General features: G+C 35.5%; 1 protein-coding gene across 8 annotated transcripts in view; it reads left to right on the top strand.

Annotated features, from left to right (window-relative positions):
* LOC123322947 (serine/threonine-protein kinase tricornered) overlaps positions 1 to 14,364 on the top strand; it is a 208,491-nt gene extending 194,127 nt beyond the window's left edge. For all 8 annotated transcript variants that reach the window (XM_044911045.1, XM_044911038.1, XM_044911041.1 and 5 more), the window contains 6 exons: positions 8,283 to 8,418; positions 10,958 to 11,270; positions 12,275 to 12,611; positions 13,167 to 13,476; positions 13,538 to 13,725; positions 13,869 to 14,364. In XM_044911045.1, coding sequence (XP_044766980.1) covers positions 8,294 to 8,418; positions 10,958 to 11,270; positions 12,275 to 12,611; positions 13,167 to 13,476; positions 13,538 to 13,725; positions 13,869 to 13,978 — 1,383 coding nt within the window. In that variant the 5' untranslated portion in view covers positions 8,283 to 8,293 and the 3' untranslated portion in view covers positions 13,979 to 14,364. The remainder of the gene's footprint in view (positions 1 to 8,282; positions 8,419 to 10,957; positions 11,271 to 12,274; positions 12,612 to 13,166; positions 13,477 to 13,537; positions 13,726 to 13,868) is intronic.
* The last annotated feature ends 2,880 nt before the right edge of the window (positions 14,365 to 17,244 follow it).

The raw sequence follows: 17,244 nt of genomic DNA, 5'->3' as shown, positions 1-17,244 counted from the left end.
AGTAATGGTCGTATTTCGAAGTGAAGGCGTGATCCTTGCATAACCAAATTTGCAGTAAATATTCTTCAGGTCAATATCATTAATTAGCGAAAAAAAAATTTGACTTCCGATGGGATTCAGGGGTTGAATTTTCAACCCTTAACAGTAATGGTCGTATTTCGAAGTGAAGGCGTGATCCTTGCATAACCAAATTTGCAGTAAATATTCTTCCTAGCAATATCATTAATAAGCAAAAAAAAAATTTGACTTCCGATGGGATTCAGGGGTTGAACTTTCAACCCTTATAGGTAATGGTCGTATTTCGAAGTGAAGGCGTGATCCTTGCATAACCAAATTTGCAGTAAATATTCTTCAGGTCAATATCATTAATTAGCGAAAAAAAAATTTGACTTCCGATGGGATTCAGGGGTTGAATTTTCAACCCTTAACAGTAATGGTCGTATTTCGACGGGAAGGCGTGATCCTTGCATAATCAAATTTGCAGTAAATATTCTTCCTAGCAATATCATTAATAAGCGAAAAAAAAATTTGACTTCCGATGGGATTCAGGGGTTGAATTTTCAACCCTTAACAGTAATGGTCGTATTTCGAAGTGAAGGCGTGATCCTTGCATAACCAAATTTGCAGTAAATATTCTTCCTAGCAATATCATTAATAAGCAAAAAAAAAATTTGACTTCCGATGGGATTCAGGGGTTGAATTTTCAACCCTTAACAGTAATGGTCGTATTTCGAAGTGAAGGCGTGATCCTTGCATAACCAAATTTGCAGTAAATATTCTTCCTAGCAATATCATTAATAAGCAAAAAAAAAATTTGACTTCCGATGGGATTCAGGGGTTGAATTTTCAACCCTTAACAGTAATGGTCGTATTTCGAAGTGAAGGCGTGATCCTTGCATAACCAAATTTGCAGTAAATATTCTTCCTAGCAATATCATTAATAAGCAAAAAAAAAATTTGACTTCCGATGGGATTCAGGGGTTGAACTTTCAACCCTTATAGGTAATGGTCGTATTTCGAAGTGAAGGCGTGATCCTTGCATAACCAAATTTGCAGTAAATATTCTTCAGGTCAATATCATTAATTAGCGAAAAAAAAATTTGACTTCCGATGGGATTCAGGGGTTGAATTTTCAACCCTTAACAGTAATGGTCGTATTTCGACGGGAAGGCGTGATCCTTGCATAATCAAATTTGCAGTAAATATTCTTCCTAGCAATATCATTAATAAGCGAAAAAAAAATTTGACTTCCGATGGGATTCAGGGGTTGAATTTTCAACCCTTAACAGTAATGGTCGTATTTCGAAGTGAAGGCGTGATCCTTGCATAACCAAATTTGCAGTAAATATTCTTCCTAGCAATATCATTAATAAGCAAAAAAAAAATTTGACTTCCGATGGGATTCAGGGGTTGAATTTTCAACCCTTAACAGTAATGGTCGTATTTCGAAGTGAAGGCGTGATCCTTGCATAACCAAATTTGCAGTAAATATTCTTCCTAGCAATATCATTAATAAGCAAAAAAAAAAATTTGACTTCCGATGGGATTCAGGGGTTGAATTTTCAACCCTTAACAGTAATGGTCGTATTTCGAAGTGAAGGCGTGATCCTTGCATAACCAAATTTGCAGTAAATATTCTTCAGGTCAATATCATTAATTAGCGAAAAAAAAATTTAACTTCCGATGGGATTCAGGGGTTGAATTTTCAACCCTTAACAGTAATGGTCGTATTTCGACGGGAAGGCGTGATCCTTGCATAATCAAATTTTCAGTAAATATTCTTCAGGTCAATATCATTAATTAGCGAAAAAAAAATTTGACTTCCGATGGGATTCAGGGGTTGAATTTTCAACCCTTAACAGTAATGGTCGTATTTCGACGGGAAGGCGTGATCCTTGCATAATCAAATTTTCAGTAAATATTCTTCAGGTCAATATCATTAATTAGCGAAAAAAAAATTTGACTTCCGATGGGATTCAGGGGTTGAATTTTCAACCCTTATAGGTAATGGTCGTATTTCGAAGTGAAGGCGTGATCCTTGCATAACCAAATTTGCAGTAAATATTCTTCCTAGCAATATCATTAATAAGCAAAAAAAAAATTTGACTTCCGATGGGATTCAGGGGTTGAACTTTCAACCCTTATAGGTAATGGTCGTATTTCGAAGTGAAGGCGTGATCCTTGCATAACCAAATTTGCAGGAAATATTCTTCAGGTCAATATCATTAATTAGCGAAAAAAAAATTTGACTTCCAATGGGATTCAGGGGTTGAATTTTCAACCCTTAACAGTAATGGTCGTATTTCGACGGGAAGGCCTGATCCTTGCATAATCAAATTTTCAGTAAATATTCTTCAGGTCAATATCATTAATTAGCGAAAAAAAAATTTGACTTCCGATGGGATTCAGGGGTTGAATTTTCAACCCTTAATAGTAATGGTCGTATTTCGACGGGAAGGCGTGATCCTTGCATAATCAAATTTGCAGTAAATATTCTTCAGGTCAATATCATTAATTAGCGAAAAAAAAATTTGACTTCCGATGGGATTCAGGGGTTGAATTTTCAACCCATCGGAAGTTAAATTTTTTTTTTCTTATTAATGATATTGCTAGGAAGAATATTTACTGCAAATTTGGTTATGCAAGGATCACGCCTTCACTTCGAAATACGACCATTACTGTTAAGGCTTGAAAATTCAACCCCTGAATCCCATCGGAAGTCAAATTTTTTTTTCGCTAATTAATGATATTGACCTGAAGAATATTTACTGCAAATTTGGTTATGCAAGGATCACGCCTTCACTTCGAAATACGACCATTACCTATAAGGGTTGAAAGTTCAACCCCTGAATCCCATCGGAAGTCAAATTTTTTTTTGCTTATTAATGATATTGCTAGGAAGAATATTTACTGCAAATTTGGTTATGCAAGGATCACGCCTTCACTTCGAAATACGACCATTACTGTTAAGGGTTGAAAATTCAACCCCTGAATCCCATCGGAAGTCAAATTTTTTTTTCGCTAATTAATGATATTAACCTGAAGAATATTTACTGCAAATTTGGTTATGCAAGGATCACGCCTTCACTTCGAAATACGACCATTACTATTAAGGGTTGAAAATTCAACCCCTGAATCCCATCGGAAGTCAAATTTTTTTTCGCTAATTAATGATATTGACCTGAAGAATATTTACTGCAAATTTGGTTATGCAAGGATCACGCCTTCACTTCGAAATACGACCATTACCTATAAGGGTTGAAAGTTCAACCCCTGAATCCCATCGGAAGTCAAATTTTTTTTTGCTTATTAATGATATTGCTAGGAAGAATATTTACTGCAAATTTGGTTATGCAAGGATCACGCCTTCACTTCGAAATACGACCATTACTGTTAAGGGTTGAAAATTCAACCCCTGAATCCCATTGGAAGTCAAATTTTTTTTTTGCTTATTAATGATATTGCTAGGAAGAATATTTACTGCAAATTTGGTTATGCAAGGATCACGCCTTCACTTCGAAATACGACCATTACCTATAAGGGTTGAAAGTTCAACCCCTGAATCCCATTGGAAGTCAAATTTTTTTTTTGCTTATTAATGATATTGCTAGGAAGAATATTTACTGCAAATTTGGTTATGCAAGGATCACGCCTTCACTTCGAAATACGACCATTACTGTTAAGGGTTGAAAATTCAACCCCTGAATCCCATCGGAAGTCAAATTTTTTTTTCGCTAATTAATGATATTAACCTGAAGAATATTTACTGCAAATTTGGTTATGCAAGGATCACGCCTTCACTTCGAAATACGACCATTACTGTTAAGGGTTGAAAATTCAACCCCTGAATCCCATCGGAAGTCAAATTTTTTTTCGCTTATTAATGATATTGACCTGAAGAATATTTACTGCAAATTTGGTTATGCAAGGATCACGCCTTCACTTCGAAATACGACCATTACCTATAAGGGTTGAAAGTTCAACCCCTGAATCCCATCGGAAGTCAAATTTTTTTTTTGCTTATTAATGATATTGCTAGGAAGAATATTTACTGCAAATTTGATTATGCAAGGATCACGCCTTCACTTCGAAATACGACCATTACTGTTAAGGGTTGAAAATTCAACCCCTGAATCCCATCGGAAGTCAAATTTTTTTTTTGCTTATTAATGATATTGACCTGAAGAATATTTACTGCAAATTTGATTATGCAAGGATCACGCCTTCCCGTCGAAATACGACCATTACTGTTAAGGGTTGAAAATTCAACCCCTGAAGCCCATCGGAAGTCAACTTTTTTTTCGCTAATTAATGATATTGCCTAGAAATACTTTTTATTCAAATTTGGTGGATACAGTATATTCCTGGTATCCATTATCCATTTTCTTCATGCCGACATTGATAAATTTACGTGCCGTGAATAAAAACTAGTCCGATTCTAAAGGTTAATTTCCCAGATGACTTCATTCCTTGAAGAATTAATTGATCAAATATAGAAAATCTTGATTCCACTGATATTCCCACTATTCCTCCCGTTATACATCGAATTCGTATGATAAAACTGAATGGATTCGGACGCCACTGGTCCGGGCGTTCGGGTGTTTCCGGAGATTTGGTCTGCTATCTTTGGCCGCTGTATTCACACCGGTAAGGCTAAGTGATAATTCATAATTCGTTGAAATTCTCGAAATGTTCATAACCCTTCATTGTTCTGAACAAATAAATAAAGTTTCTAGGGTTAACCTTTCCTTAAAACCACCCTAAGTTCTCACAAGATGCAAATTTGCTAGTTCGCTGTTAATTATATCAGCGGGTGGTATGTATCTGAATTTATTCTTATTATTATACAGCGAGCTAAAAAAGTAACGTAACTCGTCAATAATTCTTGTACGAAGAATTATTAAGGAAAATCCAAAAGCAATTCATGTAATGCTTTTTTGAATTTGATCTTTCTCACCCCCTACGTCCCGCACACCTCTACTTTATTTTTTCCAAATGGGAATACATATATTGATTGTGATACATCAAATGAAAGGTAATTTGATTACCTTTTCAGCGATGTGGCGAAAAGTAGAATAGGTTGTGCGGTTTTTGTATTAAAAAAATTACGAAATAATTCACAATTTGTCATTGGAGAGTAGTACTACGATCAGACCATTATTCTTTTACTGATTATTATAAAATTAAGGGAATCCATGGATTTATAATTTCGAAAGCAAGTCTCCCTATACTTTTTTTAAAATTGAAACTTCTCACCCTTTACACTCCACACCCCTCTACTTTTTGTTTTAAATAGGAATATCTAAATTTTTGGACACGCTGTATATCATAATCTGTATATTCCCATTTGAAAAAAAAAATAAAAGGATGTGTGTCATGAAGGGTGAGGGATTTCAAATTAAAAAATTTCGAAATTACAAATCCATGGATTCGTGGATTCCCCTTAAGAGGGGTCTAAACCGTTTAAGTTGTCAGTTCTGAAAGAGAAAATGAATATCTTCCGTCAGAAACCACTAATTTATATGCGGTTTGCATTATAATTCCATTCAACCAGTTCGTCACCTCGTCAGAAATTTCCTCGGAAATTTCTTTATTGGTCGAATGGAAAAAAAAAATTTTTTCACGGAAAAACAAATATTCATTCATGAATTTCCACATGAAAAAATTTCTCGAAAAGTCTCGCCATTGGCTACAATTCGTATCCTGGTGAAATTGAAAGAAGACGTTCGTTAAGTGCTGCCATATTTTCGACGAAAGTGGAAACTATTGTAATATTCGTAACTCTTACTTATCGTTCAAGTCGAGGTTCAAGTGTTCCGGCAACACCCCACATTCTGCGGATGGTGAAAAAGTCCCGTGGTATAAACTCCTTTTTAATAATCAGTAAAAGAATAATGGTCTGATTGCAGTACTCTCCAATCACAAATTGTAAATTATTTCGTAATTTTTTATTAAAAAAACGTTACAACCAATTCCACTTTCCTAATCGCTGAATAGGTTATCAAATTATCCTTCATTTGATGTATCACAACCCATATATTCCCATTTGAAAAAATAAAGTAAAGGGGTGAGAAATATCAAATTCAAAAAAGCATACGATAAATTGCTTTTGAAATTAAAAATCGACGAGTGCCAGGATTTTCCTTAATTATTTTTCGTACAAGAATTATTGACAAGTTACGTTACTCTTTCGGCACGCTGTACACGTGATCTCTATCAATTCTTGAGCAGTGTATATGGGTGATATCTCGGGTGATATCGTCTCCTTCATTCTTCGCAACCATTACGTACCTCCAACCAACCAAAATAGGTTCGATTATCAGCTCCAAAGAATCTTCTTAATCTGTCAACTTTTTTATCGAGTTTGCGAAATTATTTTGTTGAACAATTACTAGACTTTGAAGGAGTTTCACCGCATTCATTTCAAGTAAAAAAAAAAATCAAATACCTATAATTTCAATAAAGGGAACAGATCTTTTCTAACATCTGTCTATCTCTTGCACTTTCGCTATATCAGCAGGTATTGTTTTTTCGTACTCAGTTATAGGAATATACTTAGCATCCAAACCGAGATCCAAACCATTGGCAATTCATTTCTAACCGCGACATTGCGTGCGTATTCGACTGTGATGTAGTGCTTTCTCCTCGATGCAATGATTTTTTTCATGAATCATCCGGTGTGTCAAGTAACGAGTAGTAACCGTTATACCTCTTGTGTATTCTATTGTCGTCGGATGCTGCCATTTGACCCGAATCGATTGTAATTATTTCACAAACGGTGAACTCCTGTCAGCTGTATAATCTACGTAAATGCGCATAGTGCGCATCTACTCATGAGTTGCGTTCACAAACTTATTCTGAGTAAGCTCTGGTTACTCGAAGGGTTCACAAGCGTACTTTTCCTCTGAGCAAGTTTGTGAACGCAACATGGTCGTTTCTTCGTGATTATCCTTCACTTGATCGAAAGGAATAAATCATTCTGCAATATAATAAAAAGTGACATTTTCTCTGAAAGAGTTTGGATAACATATTTTATCGTCTAATTAAGAGCCAGCCAGGAAAATATAACTGGCTGAAATTATTTCCCGAATAACAGTGGTACCTACAATAGTTTCGCCATGTTCAATTTCCTCCATTTCATCCATTATATTTTCGATGCAGTATTAACGCCTGACAATAAAATCACAAAGCTTCCAAAATTCGAGGAAAATTCGGGATATACTGGAGCGTTTCCGATTAATATCTATAAGGGGAGATACCTTAGATCCAGTAGAGTACCAAAAATTAAACTTGTACATAGGGGGAATTGTCTAGGACAGCCTGTCAGAATAGTAATAAAACGATCATTGTACATACTCGAGCATGTCAGATTTAGATATATATATCGCTAATTACATGTTGAAAAGTTTATATTATCTTAATCTGACAATTTAAACGTGAAAAAATGCGTGGGAGGGCGCCAAACCTGCAAAAAAACGATCACGGTGGCAAATTTTTTTGAATTATCTCCTCTTCTTGGCTTCGAATCACTTTTTGCATTCGTAAATGTTGGAGGATTTTCTACAAATTTTGTCCGAATCAATTTTTTCTTTGTTCAAATATTTTTGAGATACATGGTGATAAATGTACATTAGACTGGGATTCTACATTGACCTTGCCCTTTCGTATGTATGGCGAAGCTCCTCACCCTCATCACCCACTAGCTCGAAAACGGTTAAGATTATGTAAAATTGATTCAGACAAAGTTGTATAGAATTTTATTACCTACAACTTTCATAATGAATACAAAAACGATTAGAGGTACAGAGAGGGAGATATTTTATAAAAATGAATTGTTATCATCTTCAAAAAAAACTTTTTACATCTTTGAAAACCTGCATGCGCTTTCCCCACCGATGAAAGTGGATACTGAGGTGGATACACTGGTGGATACATCAAAAAACCGTTTTTCTTTGTACTATTCAATCTCAAAGTCCACTAGGCTTCCAATTCGATCGAATAAATCACGATTTAGCATCTATACTACTTAATATTGGAAAAATATCTGATGCCTAAAACTCCGATACCATATTGTCATAGTCATACATTTTTCATTTTATTTTTATGGGGGAATGGCTAAGATCGAAGACTAGAAATAATCAATTGAATAAGTGACACAGTATCAGCCTTCTTCTGTTTCGTATCCTAATCCTATTCACATGATTTTCAGTGCAATTTGTACCTATCCTGTAAAACAACATTTCATTGACGAACGTATTGTAATTTCCCGATTTATTTTTCAGGGGTCTTGGATATGACCGCCACGGAGAACACCATCCGGTTCAGTGTCCACACACTGGACAAGGCAACCAAAGCCAAGGTGACCCTGGAGAATTATTACACTAATCTCATTGCCCAACATTTGGAGAGAAAGCAGAGGTGAGCAATCCAAACCAAACCATTTCGTGGACGTTTTAGATGTTTTCAGGACCAGGGCCTTACGCGTCATAAATGCTTCTATAACTGCTTTCATATTAGTCAGTAATATTAATTTATCCCCATAGTGTTTATAAAGCCATTGTTAGGTATCAACAGTATTTTTCCCCATTGAAAAACAATGTTGACTGTTTGGCACTACGGGATCACCTCACGCCTACAAGACTAATTGCGGACCAATGGTTCACAGAGCATGGCAGGTCGATAACAATGAGAAATGTTTATAGCCGGATCAGAAGTTTTGCTCTTACTTCATACAGTCCTCCGTTTATCCTACCTCCTACCGAAGTCATCGACTGTCTTGGTCTTTAGTAATTAATCCAGATTCTATTTGGACATGAAAGGGTGAGAGAGCGGTGTGTGTGGTGGTAATTTTTTGTTGAAAGGCTTATGGAATTTAGTCACTTCTGACATTCATAGGAGGCCGTGCGTTACATCCATGGGTGATGAAACTACATGTTCTGCCTCATATTCGGCGCCGTGCAAGCCACTTTTCCAACAAGATGAGCCAGAATTACGTTTTCTCGTTTTGAAAATAGTCAAGTCGATTTGTTGCCTTGGCCCCCTAGATCTCCCGATCTTCCATCCATAGGACACATCTGGGACATTATAGGAAGACGATTACACCGTTTATCTCATCCTCCACAACCTCTACCTGGTTTGAGATACCTCAAGGTGAAACCGACCATTTATTAGGAGTATGCTCCGATGTGTTTTTGATGGCATAAGGCATCGAATTAATTATTTTCTCCTACGGTTGGATTTTTCTCAAATTTTAATCGATTACTTACCTAACCCTAAGACGGAGTCTAAGGCATATACGAGGATATATTGAAAAATTCTTAGCCTACTATAGAACCAAACAAAATTCAAGGTCAAAATATTTTATTACTCAACATATTCTCCTCTTAATCACCTCTTTCTCCTCTTTATTACAGCGAACCTGCAACGTCTCTAGACCTTTAAAAAAAAATGATTCTTCTTTCTCTGCAAACCAGACTTCCACAGCTTTTATTACCTAAAAGTTGGAAGAAAATTTACGCCCTTTTAAACTTTTTTCCAGTTGAGGAAAGAGATGATAGTCGGATGGAGCCAAATCTGGTGAATAAGGGGGATGTTCTAGTAATTCAAACCCTAAATCACGATTTTTTTGCATGGCAACATGAGATTTGTGAGCAGGGGCTTTGTCCTGCTAAAAAAAAACACCTTTGGATAGCTTTCCGCGTCTTTTCTCTTTAATTTTTCCCGTAGAGTAGTCAGTAATGCCGGTTATTGTCCAACCTTATCCAAAAAATCAATGATGATTACTCCATGGCACTCCCAAAAAACTGAAGCAAGAACTTTTCCAGCAGATTTTTGGACACGAAACTTCTTAGGTCTTGGAGACCCAGAGTGTCGCCATTCCATCGATTATTGCTTTGTTTCTGGATCGCAGAAATGAACCCAAGTCTCATCCATAGTAACAATTCGGTTTAAGAAAACTACATCGTTTTCAAATCGAGCACAGATCGAACGGGATGCTTCTACCCTTACTCCCTTCTGGTCAACATTCAAAAATTTGGGGATCCATTTTGCAGCAATTTTTCTCATGTCCAAATTGACGTGAACTATATGATGAACGCGTTCGTATGAAATATTCAGTGTCTCAGATATCCGTTTTAGCCCAATTCGACGGTCTGATAAAATCATGTCATGAACTGCATCGATATTTTCGGGGACTGACATAGAAACTGGCCTTCCCGATCAGTCATCATCTTCAATGGAAAATTTACCTCTTTTGAAGCTTGCAGTCCAATTTTTCACGGTCGCATACGAAGGACTTTGATCACCAATTTTTCGATTTTTACAATTTCGGTGGACATCTTCTTTCTTTTAATTTATTGCGTAACTCTGGTTTACTTTTCTGACCTCAAACTTCACACTGACACTTCTAATGAGTTATTGTTCGTTGCTATGATAACGCAATATTTTTTTATGCATGGAACTGGTCTAGGCTAACTAGATATCAATACATCCTCGTATACAGAAAATTGTTGTAATGAATTCATTAATACTGGATGTTCTTTTAATATATTAATGTACAATCAAATATGATGACCCGAGTGGTGACCACATACTATAAGTATCCTTTTTTGCGCGCTTGTTCCATTGATGGAGAATTTATGGTCCAATCAAATTTCTAAACACAAAATTTTCGAATGTAAAGAGCTTTAGTGACTTGAAATATTAAGGGTAGGTTGAGAATTCGACTAAGTTAGGTTATTCAAACTTCGATCCCATACCTGAAAAATAAAAATAAAATTTCTCAAGCAACGTTGGAAGAGCTCAGTACCTGGATGAGCGACCGCTCTGGTTATGAATTTGGACAAAAGCTCCTGACCTCACGTTACTGCTCCCCATTTTGTCGGTCTTTCTCTGAATTGAAAGGTGGAAATAAAATATTTCGGGCTGTTGATGTTTACGTTCGATCTTATTGTTACAGATTGGCAAAACTGGAGGAGACTCTCAAAGATGAAAACCTATCCGAAGATCAGAGACGGGAGAAGCGAACGGCGCACGCTCTAAAGGAGACGGAATTTCTGAGGCTGAAAAGAAGTAGACTTGGCGTGGAGGACTTTGAGCCTCTCAAGGTAATCGGAAGAGGCGCCTTCGGGGAGGTTCGATTGGTGCAGAAGAAGGATACCGGTCACGTGTACGCCATGAAGATCCTTCGGAAGGCCGATATGCTGGAAAAGGAGCAAGTGGCTCACGTGCGAGCCGAGAGAGACGTTCTAGTCGAAGCCGACCACCAATGGGTTAGTACAATTTTTTACTCGATTTTTATCATTTTGACATCTGTATGCAGAGTAGGCAAAAATCGATGGTATTAAATGGCAGCTGTAAGAGCTGAGTGATATCGGAAAAAAAAAAACATGTAACAGTCACTTTTCATGAAGAAGTCAGCGTAGTTGTGATTTTTTCAGTTCACCACTTCAGTGATATATGTAATCAACTTTAACTTCTTTGAATGGTGGTATACAGAAAAAAATCTTCGACTAAGCCACTGAATTCTACATGAAAAAGTGACTATAGAATGTAACATTTTTTTTTCGATATTAACAATTTAAAGAGCCGAAAAATTAGTTTTAGTCTTCACGGAGCTTTCCACATTCATTTGAATAAATTTTTATGTCTCTCACAGTCTCATTTCAATAAATACAACCCATATATAACAAATATTGAAAATGTATCAGCATTATATTTACACTTTCTGTACGATATTTCAACTATATTGAGTCTTCTACAAAAAAGTTAATTTATCGCTTAGGTAACATCCGTAGACGCTGTGTGACCGTAAGAGCCTTTTTTATTTTGCCGCCATATTATAAAAAATAACAGAACAGAAATAATTTTTGTTCAAAACAAAAATTCACAAGAAAACTATTATTATCATAACTCTTACAAAAGCCAAATTTTCGGATATTTTTCCTTTATTTCGGAGAATACTGAATAGAAACATCATAAAATGAATTCTAGAACAAATAAAAATATTTCTTGGTAGAATTGTGTAATAGATGGTACTTCTCAATAATACCCTTCTATAAATAATGACTTTTCAAAAAGACCACGATAGTCTCAAAAATCTTCCACATACCAATATGTCAATAATTCGACGATGAAGTGTGTGGTTTTCAATTTCGCTTCGATTTATTCGATGGATTTCTTATATTGCATCACCTAGCAGTTATCCGCAGAATCTTCAAAACCTCTTTATTACTTGAAAGTAGTAGCGGTTTTAACGTAATCGTTTTACTTCCAGGTGGTGAAAATGTATTATAGTTTTCAAGATCCCATCAATCTCTACCTGATCATGGAATTTCTCCCCGGAGGAGACATGATGACCCTCCTGATGAAGAAGGACACTCTCAGTGAAGAGTGCACACAGTTCTACATAGCCGAGACTGCTTTGGCCATCGATTCTATACACAAACTCGGTTTTATCCACAGAGACATCAAGCCCGATAATCTGCTCTTGGATGCCAAAGGTCATCTCAAACTTTCAGATTTCGGACTTTGTACTGGCTTGAAGAAGAGCCATCGAACTGATTTCTATAGGGACCTGAGCCAAGCCAAACCATCGGATTTTAGTAAATTCAGTATGTATGACCCAATTTCATTATATTACCTATTTTTAAGTGTAATTTCTGGTTGGTAATTCAGTTGATGTATAGTTTCAGAATCACTTCATTAGCACTCATTACAGAATTCAATTACCAATTGGAAATATTCGTCTCATATTTCGTACTGTAGTGCTCATGTAAATGATGGTCCTAGATGAGGTTTCTTTGGTGAAATAAGCGCATGCTTCCGATCGGACAGCCTGAGCTTTGTTTAAAAGTTCCAGTTCGTTACCATACCAAAGACTTCTTTGGCCCTACATATTTAACTTTAATAAAGGAACAAATAAAAATTATCTTGATAGTATATCACACGAAAAATACTAAAAATACCACTTGTCAAGAGAATTAATTCAATGGCTGTCATTCTTAATGGTCTTAAACTAATCGAGCATCATAATAGAAATGAGAGAATTTTAGTAATTTCACCTGTTGATGCAGCCTTATAATTTGATCTAACAGAATTTTCGGTATCATCTTGCATAAAGTTACTGCATCAGGTATAAATACGTTCAAGTCGAATTACCTTTGCAGTTATCTCTTCGAGTCCAATGGATAGCAAAAGGAGAGCCGAAAGTTGGAAGAAAAACCGTCGGGCATTGGCTTACAGCACTGTCGGAACTCCAGATTACATAGCACCAGAAGTGTTCTTACAGACTGGTTATGGTCCAGCCTGCGATTGGTGGTCACTTGGAGTGATAATGTACGAAATGTTGATCGGGTATCCCCCGTTCTGTTCAGAAAATCCACAGGATACTTATCGCAAGGTGATGAACTGGAGAGATACTTTAGTTTTTCCTGCTGAAGTGCCCATCTCTGAAGAGGCCAAAGAAACTATTATCAAGTAGGTTTATTATTGTTGGCTGATGGAATTTTTCTTAATTTTATCAACTTATTATTCGCAGATTCTGTTGTGAAGCAGACAGAAGATTGGGATCTCAAAAAGGAATGGATGACCTTAAGATTATTCCATTTTTCCGTGGCGTGGACTGGGAACACATTAGAGAAAGGCCCGCCGCTATTCCTGTTGAAGTACGATCTATCGATGACACTAGCAACTTTGACGATTTTCCCGACGTTAAACTAGAAATTCGTGAGTTATGATTTTTTTTTAAGGTTGTACATAATTTTGAATGCATGTATGTTATCATAGGGAATATAGTGTGGAGTTGGAATAATATTAAAATACATAGATATTTCTGGAGTTCCTATTCATTTTATACTTTTAATTTTTAGCTTCAGCACCTATGCCTTCAGAGAGTGACAACTATAAAGACTGGGTATTCATCAACTACACATTCAAAAGATTTGAGGGTTTAACGCAGCGAGGCACACCTAAGAAGTAAACTTATTGTGTGCTGTTGGATGAAGTTTGTTCCTCAGGAGTTCTTTGGGCTCTTCTGATAAAATCGCTTGTTATCAGAAAAAGAAAGATTAGTCATGTGCGATTTTCTGAAAACAAGTGGGGATCAGTTATATTTATGTGTATAGGTCTGAGACATTTTTTGCACCATTTGCTTAGGAGCTGTGAAACGCTGCGTTGGGCTTCGTTTGACATAGAATAAAATGGAGTATCAGAATTTCAATTTGAAAGTTTATGGTAATTGAATCTTCATTTTCATATATATTTTTCATAGATTCTGATATGGTTATTGATAAGATGTTATTTTTCTTAACCTGAAAATATTAGTTGTTTTCTGAATTCATTCAAATATACTTTATTTAGAACTCTAATTTGAGTACTACTTTGAAATTTAAATTTATTTTGGGATTACTTCGTATTAAAGAAAATACTGAACATGAAATTTGTGGAATTTGCATTTCTTGCTTATGAGTGTTTTAATGTGCTTATTGAAAGTGAAAGGGAGGATTTGCTTGATTATTCGTAATGATTTATCTCCTGTTGATTCTTGTGGTGTATAGTATCTTTTCTCAAGAAAAAAAAATTAATATTCTAATTATCCATTTGGTATTGAATAAGTAGAAATTACTGAATGTTATTTGCATGGACTTGTGGAGCATGTCGAACGTAGCACAACAATTTGTTTATATGTTATTTTTTGTTTTTTGTTACAAAGTGATACTATATTTCTATTGTTTTTAACTTATAAATTGTGTAAAATGATGAAAACCATAAGTCTTGATTTTTTATCGAGAAGTATTTTTTTGTAATAGTTACAAGTGGATTGCTGTCTCCTGCCCTATTCTGTCAGTGAGATTAACAGAGAAACAATTTGTATCCGTGACACTTTTTTCAGTTGGCGTGACTGAACAAATTTTTTCCTCGAAATTTTACCTAAACAGACTGAACTGACTTTCCAATTAGTATGATTATTGAGTATAATAATTAATTGAACATGAAAACAGAATAGAGAAATTTTTTTAAGAAGAACACTCTTTCCATATCGAAAAATGAGTTTAAGTGACACTCTATCGCAAATTTTCTGATTTCTTTTTGATAACATTGAGGTGGCTAATTGCTAATGTTTTCTCAATCTAGAAATTCAGTTCAGTTTGGTACCAAACATGAAAATTAACAATGTAATATGTAGTTTATAGAACAAGTTGACCAGTGTCTTGTTGGATAATTAATTCTAGGGAATATTTGAAAACTTGAATTTCAGTAGCTACTTAAATTCAAGGAATAAAATAGTTGTTCAATCAAATTATGATTCAAAAGATATGGAATATCGTTTCGGTTAGTGATTAATAATAATTAGTTTTAATTTTGGAGCATGCACTCGAACTGTGAATTAAGAAATTTTCATCGTAGATCTATTATCACAGTATATATAATCTATGTCTTTTCAGGGCGATATTTAACCCTTAATTTGATTCCGTATCCTATGAGATACACCATATTCACGCAAGTATTCTTCTGTGTAGAGGGCTGCATCAGGTTGCATAATGTAGTACCTATATTATATATATAGACCTCATTTCATTCAAACCCACAACTATTTCCGCCATGCATGTTTGTTGAGAATACAGTGTCATTATAGTAAGTAATGTTGGTTTTTTATAAATGCTCTTGCCAAATTAAGGGTTAAGACAAGGCAATTTGGGTTTGTGAGGTTCTTGAATTTTAGATTTAAACTGAATTCTTTTTGTTTTCACTCCCATGAACTATTTTGAAATAACGACAAATTTTCTAAAGCAACGATGGATGGCTCTCACAGTAAAGATTGAATCACATCTGCTTGATGAAACACTTAGGAAGAATTCTTCGAAAATCGGTCTTACTTGTTTTTATACTCGGCTCTCTATAATAATATTTCAGGTTTTAAGTTATTTTTTATTCACGTCATTCTGTACCTTCTGTAGTTGGTCTCGCTAACAGGACTTGTATATTGTACATACATTATTTACTTCTGAGAAATGTGAATAATTAAAGAAAATTTATTAAACTTATGTGCTTTAATTTCGATTTTTCATTGCACCCTGTATTCAACACTAATTATTGCGATTAGTTGCATTGAGTGATCATAATCTATCTGTTTCTTAGAGCATTTTGAGATTCATAAATCACTTGTGATTTATGAGCCATTATCCACTGATCTGTCAAACTTCATGATCACAAGCACAGATACAGGGATGGATTCCATATTTTTGTAGATCCCTATATTGTGTCCAGTTCCAACCCTGCCACCACATTAGAAGTCCCCATTTTTACAGAATATGTCCTTCACCCTACACAATCATCGTGCAAAATCAGGTTGTGATTCGCCGACATAGGGACGTCTATGGACACAGTCACAGAAAACAGAATTGACGGCGCCTAAGACTCGACTAGAAAATTGCTTTTTCTCAACTTCATTTCGTTTGGTGAACATCACAGATCACAGAGAATCTGTGAATAATAGCCATTATAATATGCTCGTTGAATAATATACTATTATTGCACAGCCTCACACGGATATATTCTTGTTGCCTGAATAAGTCAAAAAAAAAAAAATCCTGTGCTAGAATGAAATTAATTTTACCTGGAGAAAGTCGACGCAAGATATATATCGCTGTCTACTACAGAAGCCCACTAGGACAAGGGCGGTCCTAGGCTGAATTTCTGGGGTGGAGATATAATTGAATGGACATGTGTGCTTCCAACAATTTTCATTATATATTTTTTGTCATAAATGAAATTAAAGAAGTGGAATAACTAGTGCATACAGGTGATATGATATTATCAATAATGATTTAGAGTGGCGCACCCAGAATGATGCTTGATGAAAGTAGCACCGGAGGCGTTTTTTTTTTTTTATCTTATCATGGTACAATCAGTTAGCCTTTCCGAAGGCGGCCAATGTTGATATCTCAAAAATATTCAATAGTTTTTGTGTTCCCGCACTTCTAGGATATCTTTGAACTGATAACATTCTGAACAGTGTGCCGAATTTAATTCGTTCATTGATGAGCAACATGTGAAACGTGAAAGGGTCAAATTTTTCCCATGAAAAATCCATTATCAAAACAGAAGTTCATCAAAATCTTATTTTTTTAATTGGCAACCCATATAAACCCCATAAAAAGGAACTTTTTTCCTCTTTGATAGAGAAAAATTCAGAGACAACAGGTTGTCCATAAAGTATGTGTGTTCGTGTTCTGTGAGGTTGTC

Source organism: Coccinella septempunctata, chromosome 1, assembly GCF_907165205.1.
Source record: "Coccinella septempunctata chromosome 1, icCocSept1.1, whole genome shotgun sequence".
Classification (NCBI taxonomy): Eukaryota; Metazoa; Arthropoda; class Insecta; order Coleoptera; family Coccinellidae; genus Coccinella; species Coccinella septempunctata.
This window is presented reverse-complemented; position numbering and strand designations above follow the sequence as displayed.